This window comes from Phoxinus phoxinus, assembly GCF_949152265.1.
Source record: "Phoxinus phoxinus genome assembly, chromosome: 5".
NCBI classification, from domain to species: Eukaryota; Metazoa; Chordata; class Actinopteri; order Cypriniformes; family Leuciscidae; genus Phoxinus; species Phoxinus phoxinus.
The window spans coordinates 24,405,570-24,419,149 of NC_136880.1; the positions used below are offsets into that span (position 1 = coordinate 24,405,570).

General features: G+C 40.8%; 1 protein-coding gene across 5 annotated transcripts in view; it reads right to left on the bottom strand.

The window, feature by feature from the left end:
- col15a1b (collagen, type XV, alpha 1b) overlaps window positions 1–13,580 on the bottom strand; it is a 44,058-nt gene that overhangs the window by 5,687 nt on the left and 24,791 nt on the right. For 2 of the 5 annotated variants that reach the window (XM_079612342.1, XM_079612340.1), the window contains 24 exons: window positions 13,316–13,489; window positions 13,067–13,093; window positions 10,329–10,391; window positions 10,107–10,193; window positions 9,856–9,918; window positions 9,608–9,739; window positions 6,447–6,500; window positions 6,297–6,332; window positions 5,758–5,895; window positions 4,419–4,481; window positions 4,191–4,226; window positions 4,045–4,086; window positions 3,859–3,921; window positions 3,628–3,663; window positions 2,867–2,950; window positions 2,715–2,780; window positions 2,409–2,444; window positions 1,233–1,295; window positions 1,056–1,145; window positions 942–977; window positions 794–847; window positions 651–707; window positions 489–548; window positions 344–385 (listed from right to left, as the gene is read on the bottom strand). In XM_079612342.1, the coding sequence (XP_079468468.1) occupies window positions 344–385; window positions 489–548; window positions 651–707; window positions 794–847; window positions 942–977; window positions 1,056–1,145; window positions 1,233–1,295; window positions 2,409–2,444; window positions 2,715–2,780; window positions 2,867–2,950; window positions 3,628–3,663; window positions 3,859–3,921; window positions 4,045–4,086; window positions 4,191–4,226; window positions 4,419–4,481; window positions 5,758–5,895; window positions 6,297–6,332; window positions 6,447–6,500; window positions 9,608–9,739; window positions 9,856–9,918; window positions 10,107–10,193; window positions 10,329–10,391; window positions 13,067–13,093; window positions 13,316–13,489 (1,602 nt within the window). The remainder of the gene's footprint in view (window positions 1–343; window positions 386–488; window positions 549–650; window positions 708–793; window positions 848–941; window positions 978–1,055; window positions 1,146–1,232; window positions 1,296–2,408; window positions 2,445–2,714; window positions 2,781–2,866; window positions 2,951–3,627; window positions 3,664–3,858; window positions 3,922–4,044; window positions 4,087–4,190; window positions 4,227–4,418; window positions 4,482–5,757; window positions 5,896–6,296; window positions 6,333–6,446; window positions 6,501–9,607; window positions 9,740–9,855; window positions 9,919–10,106; window positions 10,194–10,328; window positions 10,392–13,066; window positions 13,094–13,315; window positions 13,490–13,580) is intronic. The other 3 variants (XM_079612344.1, XM_079612341.1, XM_079612343.1) reach the window with 2 other exon arrangements.

Below are 13,580 nucleotides of genomic sequence, written 5' to 3' on the forward strand. Positions count from 1 at the left end.
TGGTGAGCTTAGGAGAGCACCTCAGATGAGATGAGATGAGATGAGATACTGGGTTAAAGGACCATGGAGAGACATTCCTGAATTTGTAAATGACAGCATAAGGCAGGCATAATTCAGTTGACAAATATCTAAAAACAAAACCATTTTTATTTTGAATAAAATGTCATTTAGATTGGTTCTGTAAATTAAGCCTGTTCTATGCTGTTTTTAAGGCCATGAACCCATGCACCCTAGAGAGCCAAGTGGGCAGGGCTAGTGTATTAGGGGGAGGAGCCGAGACAGAATTACATGCGCCACACCCAAAGCCAAACCACCGATTGGAGAATTTCACTCATTAACTTACTGGTATTTTGCAGTGTGGTCTAGGAGGAACTGGGAAAACTGTCTTCAAGATTCAGAGCAGAATCATTTCATTTTAGGATAAACCACAATGTGGTGCTCAATTTAATTTAGATATGCTGCAAATCTGCTAAAAGGATCAAACTTACTCCATTGAGGCCAATCACTCGTCCTGGTGGCCCTGGAGATCCAGGTGGACCAGGTGGACCCTTGAATGCAGGTAAGTTGTTATAAATAATTATATATATATATATATATATATATATATATATATATATATAATGGAAGCAACAACAAAAAAAGTAACTTACAGGGGGACCACTAGCATCTCCCTTGTCCCCTTTCCTTCCAACTACTCCAGGCCGACCCTAAAATAAATTCAGGGAGTGAGTGGAAATAAGCATTTATGAGATGTAAATTTATAAATAAACAGATAAAAATGAATAAAACTGACTGGTCGACCAGGAATTCCATATCCTCCTTTTTGTCCCGTTGGTCCAATCGGCCCCTAAAGATCGTAAAAAAACATATATATTCTTCTATAGTAGTGTATATATAGGAATGCTTTTAGTTTGGTGTGAGAGGTGAGAGTTGCATCTCACCACAATCCCAGGCTGTCCAGTGGGACCGATATCTCCCTGCAAAGTACAACGACATCAGTGTCAGACCATTGAGGAACAACAAAAAGATCAAGATCAAAAGTAAATAGTTTCAACCTGGATTCCTTTCGGTCCTCTGGGTCCTCTCATGCCAGTTATCAGTGAGCCATCAGCAGCTATGGATATGCCTGGCTCCCCCTTTTCTCCCTTTCAGACAATACAATAAATTGATGGGAGAGTTTGTGCTTCATTCTGGTACAGCAGGTCACTTCTAATCACATTTTAAACCCATACCTTCAGTCCAAGAGGTCCTTGAATACCAGGAAACCCAATTTCACCTTTTGGTCCCCTTGGGCCCTGAGCATGACAACATTCATGCAAGTTATTTCCACCAGTATAATATTTTATTTAAAAGTTTATAACCCCAAAAATCTGAGTTTTACATCATTTTATAAAAAGCTCATAATTTTGATGTGAGAAAAATTTAACAACCACCAAATTATGAACATTTTAGAAAACTGGGGTAAACTGGCAAAATCAAACACAGATACTGTAGATCATATGATAAGACTGAAACTGGTAAATACATGCACTATGATGATGGATCAATCCATCTCAAGTAAAGTTGGTTGCTTGACCTTTTTTCTGTACAGCAAAACCACCATGTTTTTATTTTGTATTTTATTTTACTTGGTTTAACCACAGCATCTGTATTTAAAATAAATTAATGGTCAAGCAAACTCCATTGGACCACGTGAGATGGATTAACCCATGGGATATGTTGCTCTAGGGTGTTCACATTTGGCAGGTTTGGTTCAATTAAAACTCCAGTGCGATTGATCTGTCAGTGTGGAAGTGTGAACGCTGCCATCCGAAATATGGTGTGCACCAAACATGCGTACCCACTGAAAAGATGGGTCTCGGTCCGCTTCCAAACAAACGCTGGTGCAGTTTTGAAATACTGAAATATTTCAATTTATTAATGGATTTGGATTAATGGAAATATGAAAGCAACACGGACCAAAGACATCTAAACTAACCAAAAACAGGACGTGATGTCACAAGATGTGACCCAAAAAAGGGCAGAATGTTCAAGCATTCTATTGCCCATTACAGTTTGGTAGAGACGTTGGAACCGAGTTTTCTTGCAGCAGATCTTTGCTTGTGTGTAAAGAAGAAATTCCTGTCGCTGTTTTGACTCCTTTAGAAATGTTCTAAGCTCTTTTTAAGTTCTCAGCTGAATACTATCAGATGTTTGGACATCCAATGAGTGCATTTAGCCTTGCACACAACATTTTTGTGACGTATGTTTTGCAAACCAGGACTAAATGTATCATTTTCTTTTTTGGTCTGGAACAAAAGAACCAAGAGAACTGAACTACAAGTGTGAACACACCCTTAGTTGCATCCTTTTATCGCCAAAGTATATCATCTTGAAATAGTATAAAGAAAGATGAAGGACATTCTTACAGGGAATCCTGCTCTGCCAGGCAAGCCTTCAGGGCCCTGCAACATGCACCACACACACAGACACAAGCGTATAAGCATTAGCGATTATGTGATACATGATCACAGAACAAACCCATTCCAGATCATGTGGACACGCCAAGCATTTAGCAGTGTTGTGCCGTCAGGCGCAGGAACTCAGAACTGTGACTGCTCCTAGACATGCTTCTTGCAAAATATAGTTTAAAAACTGACGTTTGTACTATCCATGTTAAACATGCTGCATCTTAAAACGCATTTCAGGGGAAAACAGTGAGCTACTTTACGTACCATCGGGCCTGGCGGTCCTTGGATCTTAGTGAGGTTTAATTTGGCTGCTGTATCATTAAAAAGGAGCTAGAGGGGAGAAAATCATTATCTTTTTAGGAACTCAGACATAATATGGTAGCAAAGCAAGTAATCACACTTCATACAGTACTTACATCCTGGAAGTTAATGATTGGTCCAGGAGGGCCAGGGGGGCCAGGAGGCCCTGTGATGTTCAGTCCATCATGACCGCGCTCACCCTGAGTAACAGTTAATACAGCAAATTACAGCATATACTACACACAAGCTGAATTTCTTCACAGACTGCAAAAATCCTAGCCTGGGAAAACCCAGACCACTTCCGGCAAATTTAGATTTGCTCTGCAAGTGGGTCTGGCAAAGAGCCCATTGAAACCCATTTCCAATCCGCCGAAATCGCGGCACCAATCAGAAACGTTTTACACGATGACGACAGAGCAGAGACGGTGACGCAGATTTTGTACATTACAGAGATGGATGCCGCCGTGGAACATCACAACATCACTCGTTCGAATCAGCTATCGCGTCTGTTTCAAGCGATTTAAAATTGTCATTTTCGTTAACACAAACAGAGAATTGCTGAGAGTCTCGAGATGTTTCTCCGTCGCTCTGCATACGTCATGTCATTCATCGCTCTGATTGGTTTTAGATCTTTCCGACGTCCGTTGGTGACGCCCCTGTGGAAATGAATTGTCTATGGAGCTTTGCCAGACCCTTACTCAGTTACAACTGAGAGGGTCTGGGTTTTCCCAGGCTACAAAAATCCCACAGTGTGCACAAGGCTTGGGGTGAATATCACCATGTATTATTCAATATCTGGTGTGAATAATGTGGGCCAAAGGTCACATCATCATGTCACATAACTGCTCAAAATATTCTCAGATAAACTATTTAATACCTTCTCTCCTGGACTGCCTTTGTCTCCCTTTGGCCCCTGTGTACAGCAAGGTAGCAAAAACAACAGCAAAAAAACATTACACATTATATTGTGCCAGAGCTACTACAATAATTTGTATAATTTGCTCGCTATGTATAAACTAACCAATCACTTATCACTGCTACAATACTTATTTGGTACATTTTTCTTTTTTTCAGAGTACTCCAAGAATGCAAGAAACAGAGAACTGACCCTGGCTCCTGGTAAGCCAGCTAATCCGGGTTTTCCATCAGGTCCAGGAGACCCAGGTTCACCCTGGATAGAGAAGAGACAGGGGTCAGGAAACACACTCATGACATTGTGAAATGAATCAAACTCATTTGACTTTGAGGCATTTATAGTGTTTATATGTAGTGACTATAGTGGAGTCTGACAAACCTTTACAGACAAACCGGGGGCTCCGTCAGCTCCAGGAAGTCCCTACAGGGAGGACACAGAACATGTATATAAATACTAATATATATATATATATATATATATATATAAATAATATTCATATTTAATATTTCTAAAGATAAAAAGACCTGAGATCCTGGTGGGCCAGGAAGACCAGGAGGCCCCTTAAATTGTTGGAGGAGAAAAAAGGAGAAATATGAGGGAAAGAAACTCAGAATACGTCTATTCAACAAATAGCTTTTGAGCGCACAAGGAAAATGTGGCATGCGATGATGCATACAAGGTTGATGAAAGACCTTGATATGTGAATAGCATTTGAGAAGGACATAATAATTGTAATGGTTTTGTACACTCACTTGATAGCCTTTTGAAATTCCGGCTCCGAGAAACAATCCGCTTTCCCCAGAACCCTCCAAATCCTGTCAGAATAAAACAACTTCTATCCTTAGACTGACTATAAAAGCCAGGCCCACTCAAAAGCCTTGATAAATGATAATTAAGGGTTTGAATTGACTACGGTAAATGGAGGTTTGGCTGTGAAAAGTGATGTTTGAAGAATTTCAACCACAAAGAACTGCTATTATCTCAAAAGCAATACAGCTCTCTTTTAAGGGATTCGTTCACATTTTCAACTAAAACAAAAATGTAAAAATTTTACAATTTGGACCAGATGTGACCCTTGAATTATCCTGTTCATGTCACATGAATGTAGCTATTGAAAGCTTTTTTGCTTTGGACTCTTTTCATCAAAAATGGCCTTCGACATGAAGTTTGTTTTCCACTAAATCATGCACTGAGTACATGACATACTGAGGCTGACCAGTATTTATATATATAAAAGAAACATTTGAAGATCTAATTATCTCAAAACAGTGGTCTGTTGTTGACTGTAATGTCCTGCATTTAGAATTTGAAATTCCAAAAAAAAGGTGGTTAATCAGAAATCTGCCTCTAAAAGACCAAAAAGGAATTATGGGATACTTATTGTTAAAGCGGCGCTATGCAGTTTTGACAATTTCTTTGCTGTATTCTCGCTTTTTGCTCACAGGTTTCTCTATAGAGCTCCCCCTACAGCTTCGGAATAGATATTTGACAACACTGTCGTGAAAACTCATTGGCGACTCTCCCCCCTCACATCTTCTCCCTCTGGTCATGTGCACTTGTTTTCAAAGAAGCCGGTGAACGCACAGAGGTATATGAGACACAGAAGGCTAGCATATAAATGTTGAGGTAGTGTATACAGTATTTATAAGAACTGATAAGAATGTAAATGTGTACCTTGAAATAAGTAAAGTCGCTTTGGATAAAAGCGTCTGCCAAATGCATAAATGTAAATGTAAATTTGTATTGTGTTATCAAACGTAATCCGTAACAATATGCCGAAAAACAAGAGACTAAGAAATATTTATTTTATAATGTTGACGGGGATCGGAGGTTGGAGTATATGTGTATGTGTGCAGTGCCGTAAAGCAATTTGTTACATCACGAGACCTAATATCACGCGATACTTCCTGACCCAAAGTTGCAAGGGTGTTTTTCCACTCACAGGCACCAGGGGAAACCGAGACGGCCACCATTCAACCCGAAAAAGCCATATAACCATTCCAATTACTCCGAAGCTGTTCAGTTAAGGTAAATGAAGCTAAAAAAACTGCATAGTTCCCCTTTACATTAATTGCTAATAGTTTTTCAGACCTTTAAAGTGTCCACCATGAAATTGTTGCTCGAGGGCCCTGGTAGGCCAGGAGGGCCAGGTGGTCCAGGTACACCCCTCGGCCCCATAGGTCCAATAGGGCCAGATGGGCCTCTCAGGCCAGAGTCACCCTTTCCACCCTTTAGGAAAAGTAAGAATGAAACAAACAATATAATGAGAAATACAATTTTAGAGAAACGTTTTTTATGCAGCCTTAAAGTGCAGTCATATTTTGGCAAAATTTCACAGGCAAAAAAAGTTCCATCGTCTATTGTCAATAGTGTAGCAATGTACTGTATGAAGCACAGCTCACACATAAGTCACTTTCAAACCAAACAGCTTTCTGTTGATCAACGCAGCGAACCTGCATGACCAACTTGAACCTTTCTGCATGAGGAAATCTTTCGCCCTCATGTGGAATTCCCAATCATGTGGATTCCAAATAAAATGACACGGATTTCATCCGTGAAACATTGCCTGAACAGCCGTAAATGTGACCATACCTTTATGCATCATATATTGTATATCATAAACATTATACCTTAAATCCAGGGGGCCCTCTTACTCCTTGTTCACCCTATAAAAGAAAGTCATGAAGTGTAGAGCTCAAACTGGAACTTTTCTGAAGGATTTTATTTTCAGTTTATGACATTGAGTGAGTTATTTCATCAAGATTGGGTCATTTTCATACCTTTGCTCCTTTCAGACCGTGTTGTCCATTTAAGCCCTTCTGACCAGGAACACCCTTTAAAGGTGAAAAAGATCAAAACGCCAGCTTATGACATGACTTAACATCAATGAAACATTATAAAAGTCAGCATCTATGACGAATAACCAAGGGTGTCCAATCCTGCTCCTGGAGGGCCATTGTCCTGCAAAGTTTAGCTCTAACCCCAATTAAACTCACCTGAACCACCTAATTAAGATCTCACAGGGCATACTGGAAACTTTCAGGCAGGTGTGTTGAGGCAAGGACAACTCTGCAGGACAGTGGCCTTCCAGGACCGTCTTTGACACCCCTGGGGTCCGTTTTTCGTACTCGTCATTTTCTTTAAACATCAACTGACTGCAAAGCAAGGTGAACCCAATAAAAAACAGCCAAATGAAGATACCATGTGTGCTGATCACAGGTGTTTACCTGTATTCTGAATTAGGCATTTCATTGTGAATTTGTGTTGTGTTTTATAAGTGAAGGAAATGTCTGTAAAATGAACAGATGTCCTGACAGAAAATTTGTATACCTTTTTCGTTTTCTATGTACATTTTAGGACGCTTTGATATTTGACCACTGCTTATGATAAAGTAATTTGCAGTGACAGTCATTTCTTAATTAAAAACATGCAGTGTTATTATAGTATTAAATAAAAAAATACAATGGTCCTCAACCTTTACTTTTGACAATGTGTTACAGTTACAAAAAAATTAAATCCAGTCCCATTAAAGGCGGGCGTACACGGTGCGAGTTCGGACACTCGGGAGGTCGTGAGATATTGCACACGTTACGAGTCAGTTAAACTGATAATCGCGTCAAAGCAGCTGGTACACGGCACGACTGTCCTCCTGCACGAATTTTATCCCGAGCTGGCGGTTAAACACAGTCTCTGTGAGAGCTTTCAATGTTTCAGGCAGTAGCTTCAGATAGAAAAATGACAGAAATGTGTGTGCAAATGCAGATACTGTGACAGTAGCCATTCCGTTCAACATAAAAACATGAGAGAGAGAGAGAGAGTGTGTGTGTGTGTGTGTGTGTGTGTGTGACAGTGTATGCGCACGCTGTGTGGTTGCTGCCACTGAGGTATAGCCCCATCGATCTAGCCTGTGAGGCGGTTGTGTATGATTTAGCAATAGGGGACAGCCTATACGCTGGTGAAAATCGGGCCGACTCCCCGAATTTTTTAAACATGTTTAAAAATGATCGGGAGGTCGGGGAGGTGCTCATAACGTGCTCGGCTCGGCTCGTAATTCCTCTCACACGCTGCGAGCCGCGACCATGCGAGCATCACCGATTTGCACTCGATTTCTCCCGAGTGAAAAAATAATCTGCGAGCTCGTAAAACAGCAAAAAATCGCACCGTGTACGCCCGCCTTAAAACATTTGGAAACATAAACAAAGATTGTGAGTGATTATGACAGTAAAGGTCGCAAGTTTCAATTATAGCTAATGAATAACAAATATATAATTTGTATGTTGACATAAATATTTCATAAAAAATTTAATTAAATTAGAAGCTCTAAGTGTTCCCCCGAAACTCATTATAGATTTTTTTAAATCTAACATTCATAGGTTGTTATTTTATTTTAGCTAATTAAATGTTTTTAATTATTAGTTTCAGTTTTTGTTGAAACCATAAAAATACTGAATCAAATGGGTTTATTTTATTTTTAATCAAGTGATGACACACACATACATATTCAATCCCGCCTCCTGCCATTTGTTTGTGACATTTGGTGATATTTGATATTTATGAATTCCCCCATGTTTACCTTATATATCTTTAGAAAGAATGGTAATTTCTATTTTAATTTCCCCCCAGCTCAAATGTCAAGCTACTCCTATGAATGAAATGTGTACTGTATGCTTCATGATTCCCAATTATTTACATTATTTCACAATTTCCAGTATTTCTGCAGGGTTTATATTTTTATTTCAATGTTGCAATTAGCAATTAATTAAATTTTACCTGTGAAGCTGATTTGTTATGTGACAGCATTAATAAAGTTTCTTAAGAGTCAAGATAATTTACATGAAATTACGGACCTGTTGCTATGACAGCAACTCTGGGATGAGTTTCGAAGAACCTAACAATCCTGGATCATATCAAATCATCAACAGAAAAAAACAGATAACTGAGTAATGCACGAAGAACGGACCCCTGGTCTATACAGATACACTGCATTACATTTTTTTTGCAGAAAGTAAGAATAAAATATAGTATACATTTTTTGTTGTTGAATACAAGTCATTCATTACTTTAATGAGCTCATTGTTTCTGCCTTTAATTATTACATTGTTTAAATTAATAGATTTTTAGGTAACTGTTTGTATGTACATTTCTGACATATATAACTTATTAGATAACAGATCACTCTAAATTGTAATGTGGACTACATGTAATGCATTTTCTGTAAAGCTGCTTTGAAACAATAGTGAAAAGCGCTATACAAATGCATGTGATTTGAATTGAATTGTCTTTATTTGACCAATATGATTATGTTGTTTCAACATAATGTTTTAAGTTGCCATTGCTGTTAGTACAAGCAGATAGTTCAAAATGAAAAAGACAGATTTTCTCCAACATTCAGAAAAAGGCAGCACAGTTTCAAGCTGTCCTGAAATGCAACTTTACATGGACCACAAACTAAACCCCCTGAAAAATATATCTCAGATTGCATTTAGGCAAATGAGGAAAAGCAGAAATTGTTGGAGAGAAAATGCTGCCTTTTCCAACCTACTAGTTCAGTGACCTGAACGAACCAGGGTACTGTCTGTCCTTTACCAAAACCTGAGCCAAACCCAGAGTCAGTGCCAGACCCACTAAACCAGTCCTCAAACTGCTGGGTTATCGAGAGAAGGAAAGAAGACAACACGAATCAGCTAAGGACTGTGGTTCAACCATCACTTAGCAACTCTAGGTCTTGAGAAGTGCTTGATGGGGAATTAATAATTTATCTGCTGGCCTGAATTACTTATTTTACGTAGCTTCATTTTGAGTGCATTAGACATCAGAGGTAACTTGAGATGACAAGCAAGTACGTAGATGGGATATGAATTCTAACTAAATGTAAAGAAGGTTAAAATTAAACTGAGACTTTCTTCAGCAGCTGATTTAAACAAAGAGAGAAAATACTCACAGGAAGTCCAGATTGCCCATCTCTGCCATCCTTGCCAGGGGCACCTGGAGGTCCAGGGAGCAAACCCCCAAAGCGGCTGTTGGGACCAGGTGGGCCAGGTTTCCCAGGAGGGCCTGGAGGACCAGGTGGACCCTAGAATACAACATTATCATATATAGAGATGGATAAACATTGACAATCCTTACTGTTAATTGCCATTAAATACAGTATGTAACAATGTCTTCAAAACATGGTCAGATTTTACTCACTCTAAGACGTTCGGTATCAATGTCACCATCTCCAAATCCAGAGCCGAGAGCATCAAATCCATACTGTCAGTAAAAATGTAGATACATTTTAATAAACAAGAATCACAGTATGTGCACAGAATTATGTGCATCAGATTTAAAGTAGCCAAAGATGTTGTTTGGAAATATACATGCTTTAGCAACAAATTCAGTCTCCCCCTCCCCCCCCAATATGAAGCAATACTACCACACATTTTGTTCAATATACTCACTGAAACTTTAATTGGGTTGGATGGCCCTGGTTGTCCGGCAGGCCCTGGTGGACCAGGCAATCCAGGTTGACCCATCCCAGGATCACCCTAAAAAAGATAGAAATACAGAATTTTATTTTCAAGCTTCAAAAAACAGCAACGCAACAGGGCATAGCAGGAAGTTCTTTCTACATTGTGGATAATCACATGTTTAGGAGGCAACTTAAATGCATTATCCCTCACCTTTTCTCCTTTAACTCCAGATTCTCCAGGTAATCCTGGAAGTCCTGATGGTCCTCTCTGTCCCTGTATCAAAGAGACACGTGGACTGATGTATTAGGATCAGCGAAAACAGATTAAACTTCACATTACATTCTATCCACCTTATTTTTCAACGTGGAAATAATTTATTTCCTGTGAATGTGTAAGACTTCTTGTTAATTTTTCTTTTTCTTTTTTAATAAAATATTAAAACACCGAAACAAAAATAAACCACAACAAACAACATACAAACAAGGAACAGATACTGTCAGCAGCACTCAGCACTATTTATAAATGTTGCAAATATCCACATAAAAAGACTTCTGATTTATTAGCCATTAATTGAAGACTAATAAAGTGCAGTAAAGCATTACAAAACAGTGTGTTTATGATTACGATAATAAATTAAAATAATATGTTTTCAACTAAAAACTTAAAACTTTTTGCGTTTTGGCCATTCGTTTACACGACAACTAGTGATGGCAAAATGAGGCTTCCTGAACCACTGAGACCTCGCAGCCCATTGCTTCACCCAAAGGTTCATTACTCAAAGCTTCATTCAGCATTGCTCACTAGTGACACCTAGCTACTGTGCAAAGAAATAGCAGACAAATTAATCATTTCTGAACCAATGACCTGAGCAGACTTATGATGTCTGTATATCGTATACCCCCTTTATCTGGAAGCGACACTCAGAATGAATCGGTGACGCATCCACACAAACCGAGGCCTCGTTTGTCATTAGTCGCGTAATTTCACGTTAACAACACAAGCCTCGAATCGTGGCTTCATCTGGCACGCCCATTTTTTCTCGACATAAGCCCCGACACCTCGGTTCAAATGTCACATCACTAACGACAACAGTGTTTTGGGTGCATGAAAACGCAGACTTTTAAAAAAACGATGTCTCCATGTAAACAACAAAAACAAATCTCATGTATAATACATGTTCAGTCTATAGTGTTTCATCTCCATCTAATGGTCTGGCAGCAGAATACCGGGTTTTTATTCGTTTTCGTGGATCCGTGTGAATAGGGATCGTTTTGACAATGGTGTTGTCTGTATGCGGAAAACTCAAAGGAAAAACTTCTTCGTTTTAAGCATATCGTTGTCGTGTAAACGTACCGTTAGTCTCTAGTTTTCATCTATTTTACGTGGTTTTGTTCTCCTGTGTTTGGACACACTGTATCGTGACAGAAGAACGGACCTAACAGTGATATTTTTTGCTGTGTTTTTTCTCTTTTTGTTTCTTTGTTGTTTTTCATCCATGGACTTCCCCACAGTTAAGTTACTCTGCCTGGGCAGGGGGACTGTTCGCTGGGAGACCACACAAGGGACTTCCTACATCTAGCATGCCTTACTCACTACCCGGACCGCGGTCTAAGGCAAGCATTCTAGTGGACTGTCCCAGGGATAACTTTGCCGCATTTGTGGAGTGGGTGCTGGTAAATAACAACTATCCGTTTACCATCGGCCTGGCAGAGGACCACACCAGCCCCACTCCACACCCAGAGACCAGCCATCAGCCACCGACGACTGGCACGATAGAGATGTGAGAGCCCACTGCAGATGATGAACAAGCCTGAACCGCTATGAGGATGAAGAGTTACATCCCTCCGGAGCCAGATCAACACGGAGAGTCTGACCAGGTGTGTGAGCCCGCAACACTGTGCTTCGCCGAGGGAGAGAAGTATGAGGGCTGGGATGAAAATTCTCACCCACAACCCCACCGCTGTGGATGTGATAGACATGGCCTCCGGAGACTAGAATTGATGGAGTTGTTTGAGGAGGTAAATTCCCTGTTTTATCCTACCCCGAACGGTCCTGCCCAGCCCTGAACTTACAGTACTATTTCCCCGCTGGTTTTGCCCAGCCCGGAATATTCTGTCTCTCTGCTGGTTCTGCCTAGTTCCTTGTCACCTGTGATCACTCCCAGCGTTCCTCTCCTGCCTTTTCTGACAGCCAGTTCCTCAGCCCCACCTCCGCTAGTCCTCAGCCCATCTGCATCTCCTACTCCAGTTTGTGAGGAACTACCTTGGACCTTCAGTCCTCCAGCTCCACCTAAACCAGAGGATCTCCTGGCTCCGCCTCCAGCCTCTGAACCCAACACTCCACCGTGGCCTGTCAACCTGTCGGCTCCACCTTGGCTCCTCCCACCGTCGGCTCCACCAGAAAACATCATCCTTACAACTCCACAGGGCTCACTCTCCCCACCGGCTCCGCCTTGGCCAGACATCGTTCTGCCTGCACCTACGGCACCGCCTTCGTCCTTGGTTTCTCCAGCTTCGCCTCAATCCTCTGGTTCCCTTAGTCCACCTCGGACGCTCAGATGTTCGTCGCTGAGGCTCCACCTCAGTCTCCAGTGCCAGGAGTGTCACGTGGGCTCTTCGGCTTGTCAGTTCCACTTGGGTCTTCATCCCCGGTGGAGTCTCTAGCGGTCGTCACCAGGGTGTCGTTTGCCAAACCTCCACCATTGCTCCTCCCTCCCTTGACTCTTGCTGCTCCTAGCTCCTCCCACCTTCCACTCCACCATGGACTGTTTTGGTTTTCATTGACTAACTGTGTTTTTACCTCTCCTCTTCCATTCCATCTTCGTGCATTATGTGCCCGATAATGTCAATACATTAATTCAACATACTGTACAGAATGGATGTCCTTCATGTCTACATACAGTACATACCAGTCTAAGACTCTCTGTATCTAACCAAATTGTTACTCACTGGTTTTCCTTCTTCACCTTTGCTTCCCTGTAAAAAAAGGCAAGAGATTAATAAACTGTTATTGTAGCTCACTCAATTTGCTGTATACTACTGGGATATGAAATGTTTTATAATACTATGTTAACAGATAAAAGGTTAGACATCATTATCATATCCTAGTCTCACAAATAAAAGTAGCAAAAGTGTAATCGGTGCATATTCAATAACGTCTTATCATCATAGAGGAAAATATACAGGAAATAATCATACAGGTTGCCCATCTTTCCCTGTTCTGCCTCGTCCTCCTTGTGGACCCATTGGTCCTTGTGGGCCTCTCTGTCCAGGCTGACCTGAATGTCTCGGTGGAAGAGATGGTCCAGGGGGTCCGGGGGGGCCTGCAGGTCCAGGTGCTCCACGCTCCCCTTTTTGTCCCTGACCTGAACCCTGAGACATTTCAAGAGGAAACACTGTACTTGAACATGCAGGATTATTGCATAATTTTAACCATCATAAAAGAGCATTACTTCTATTCAAA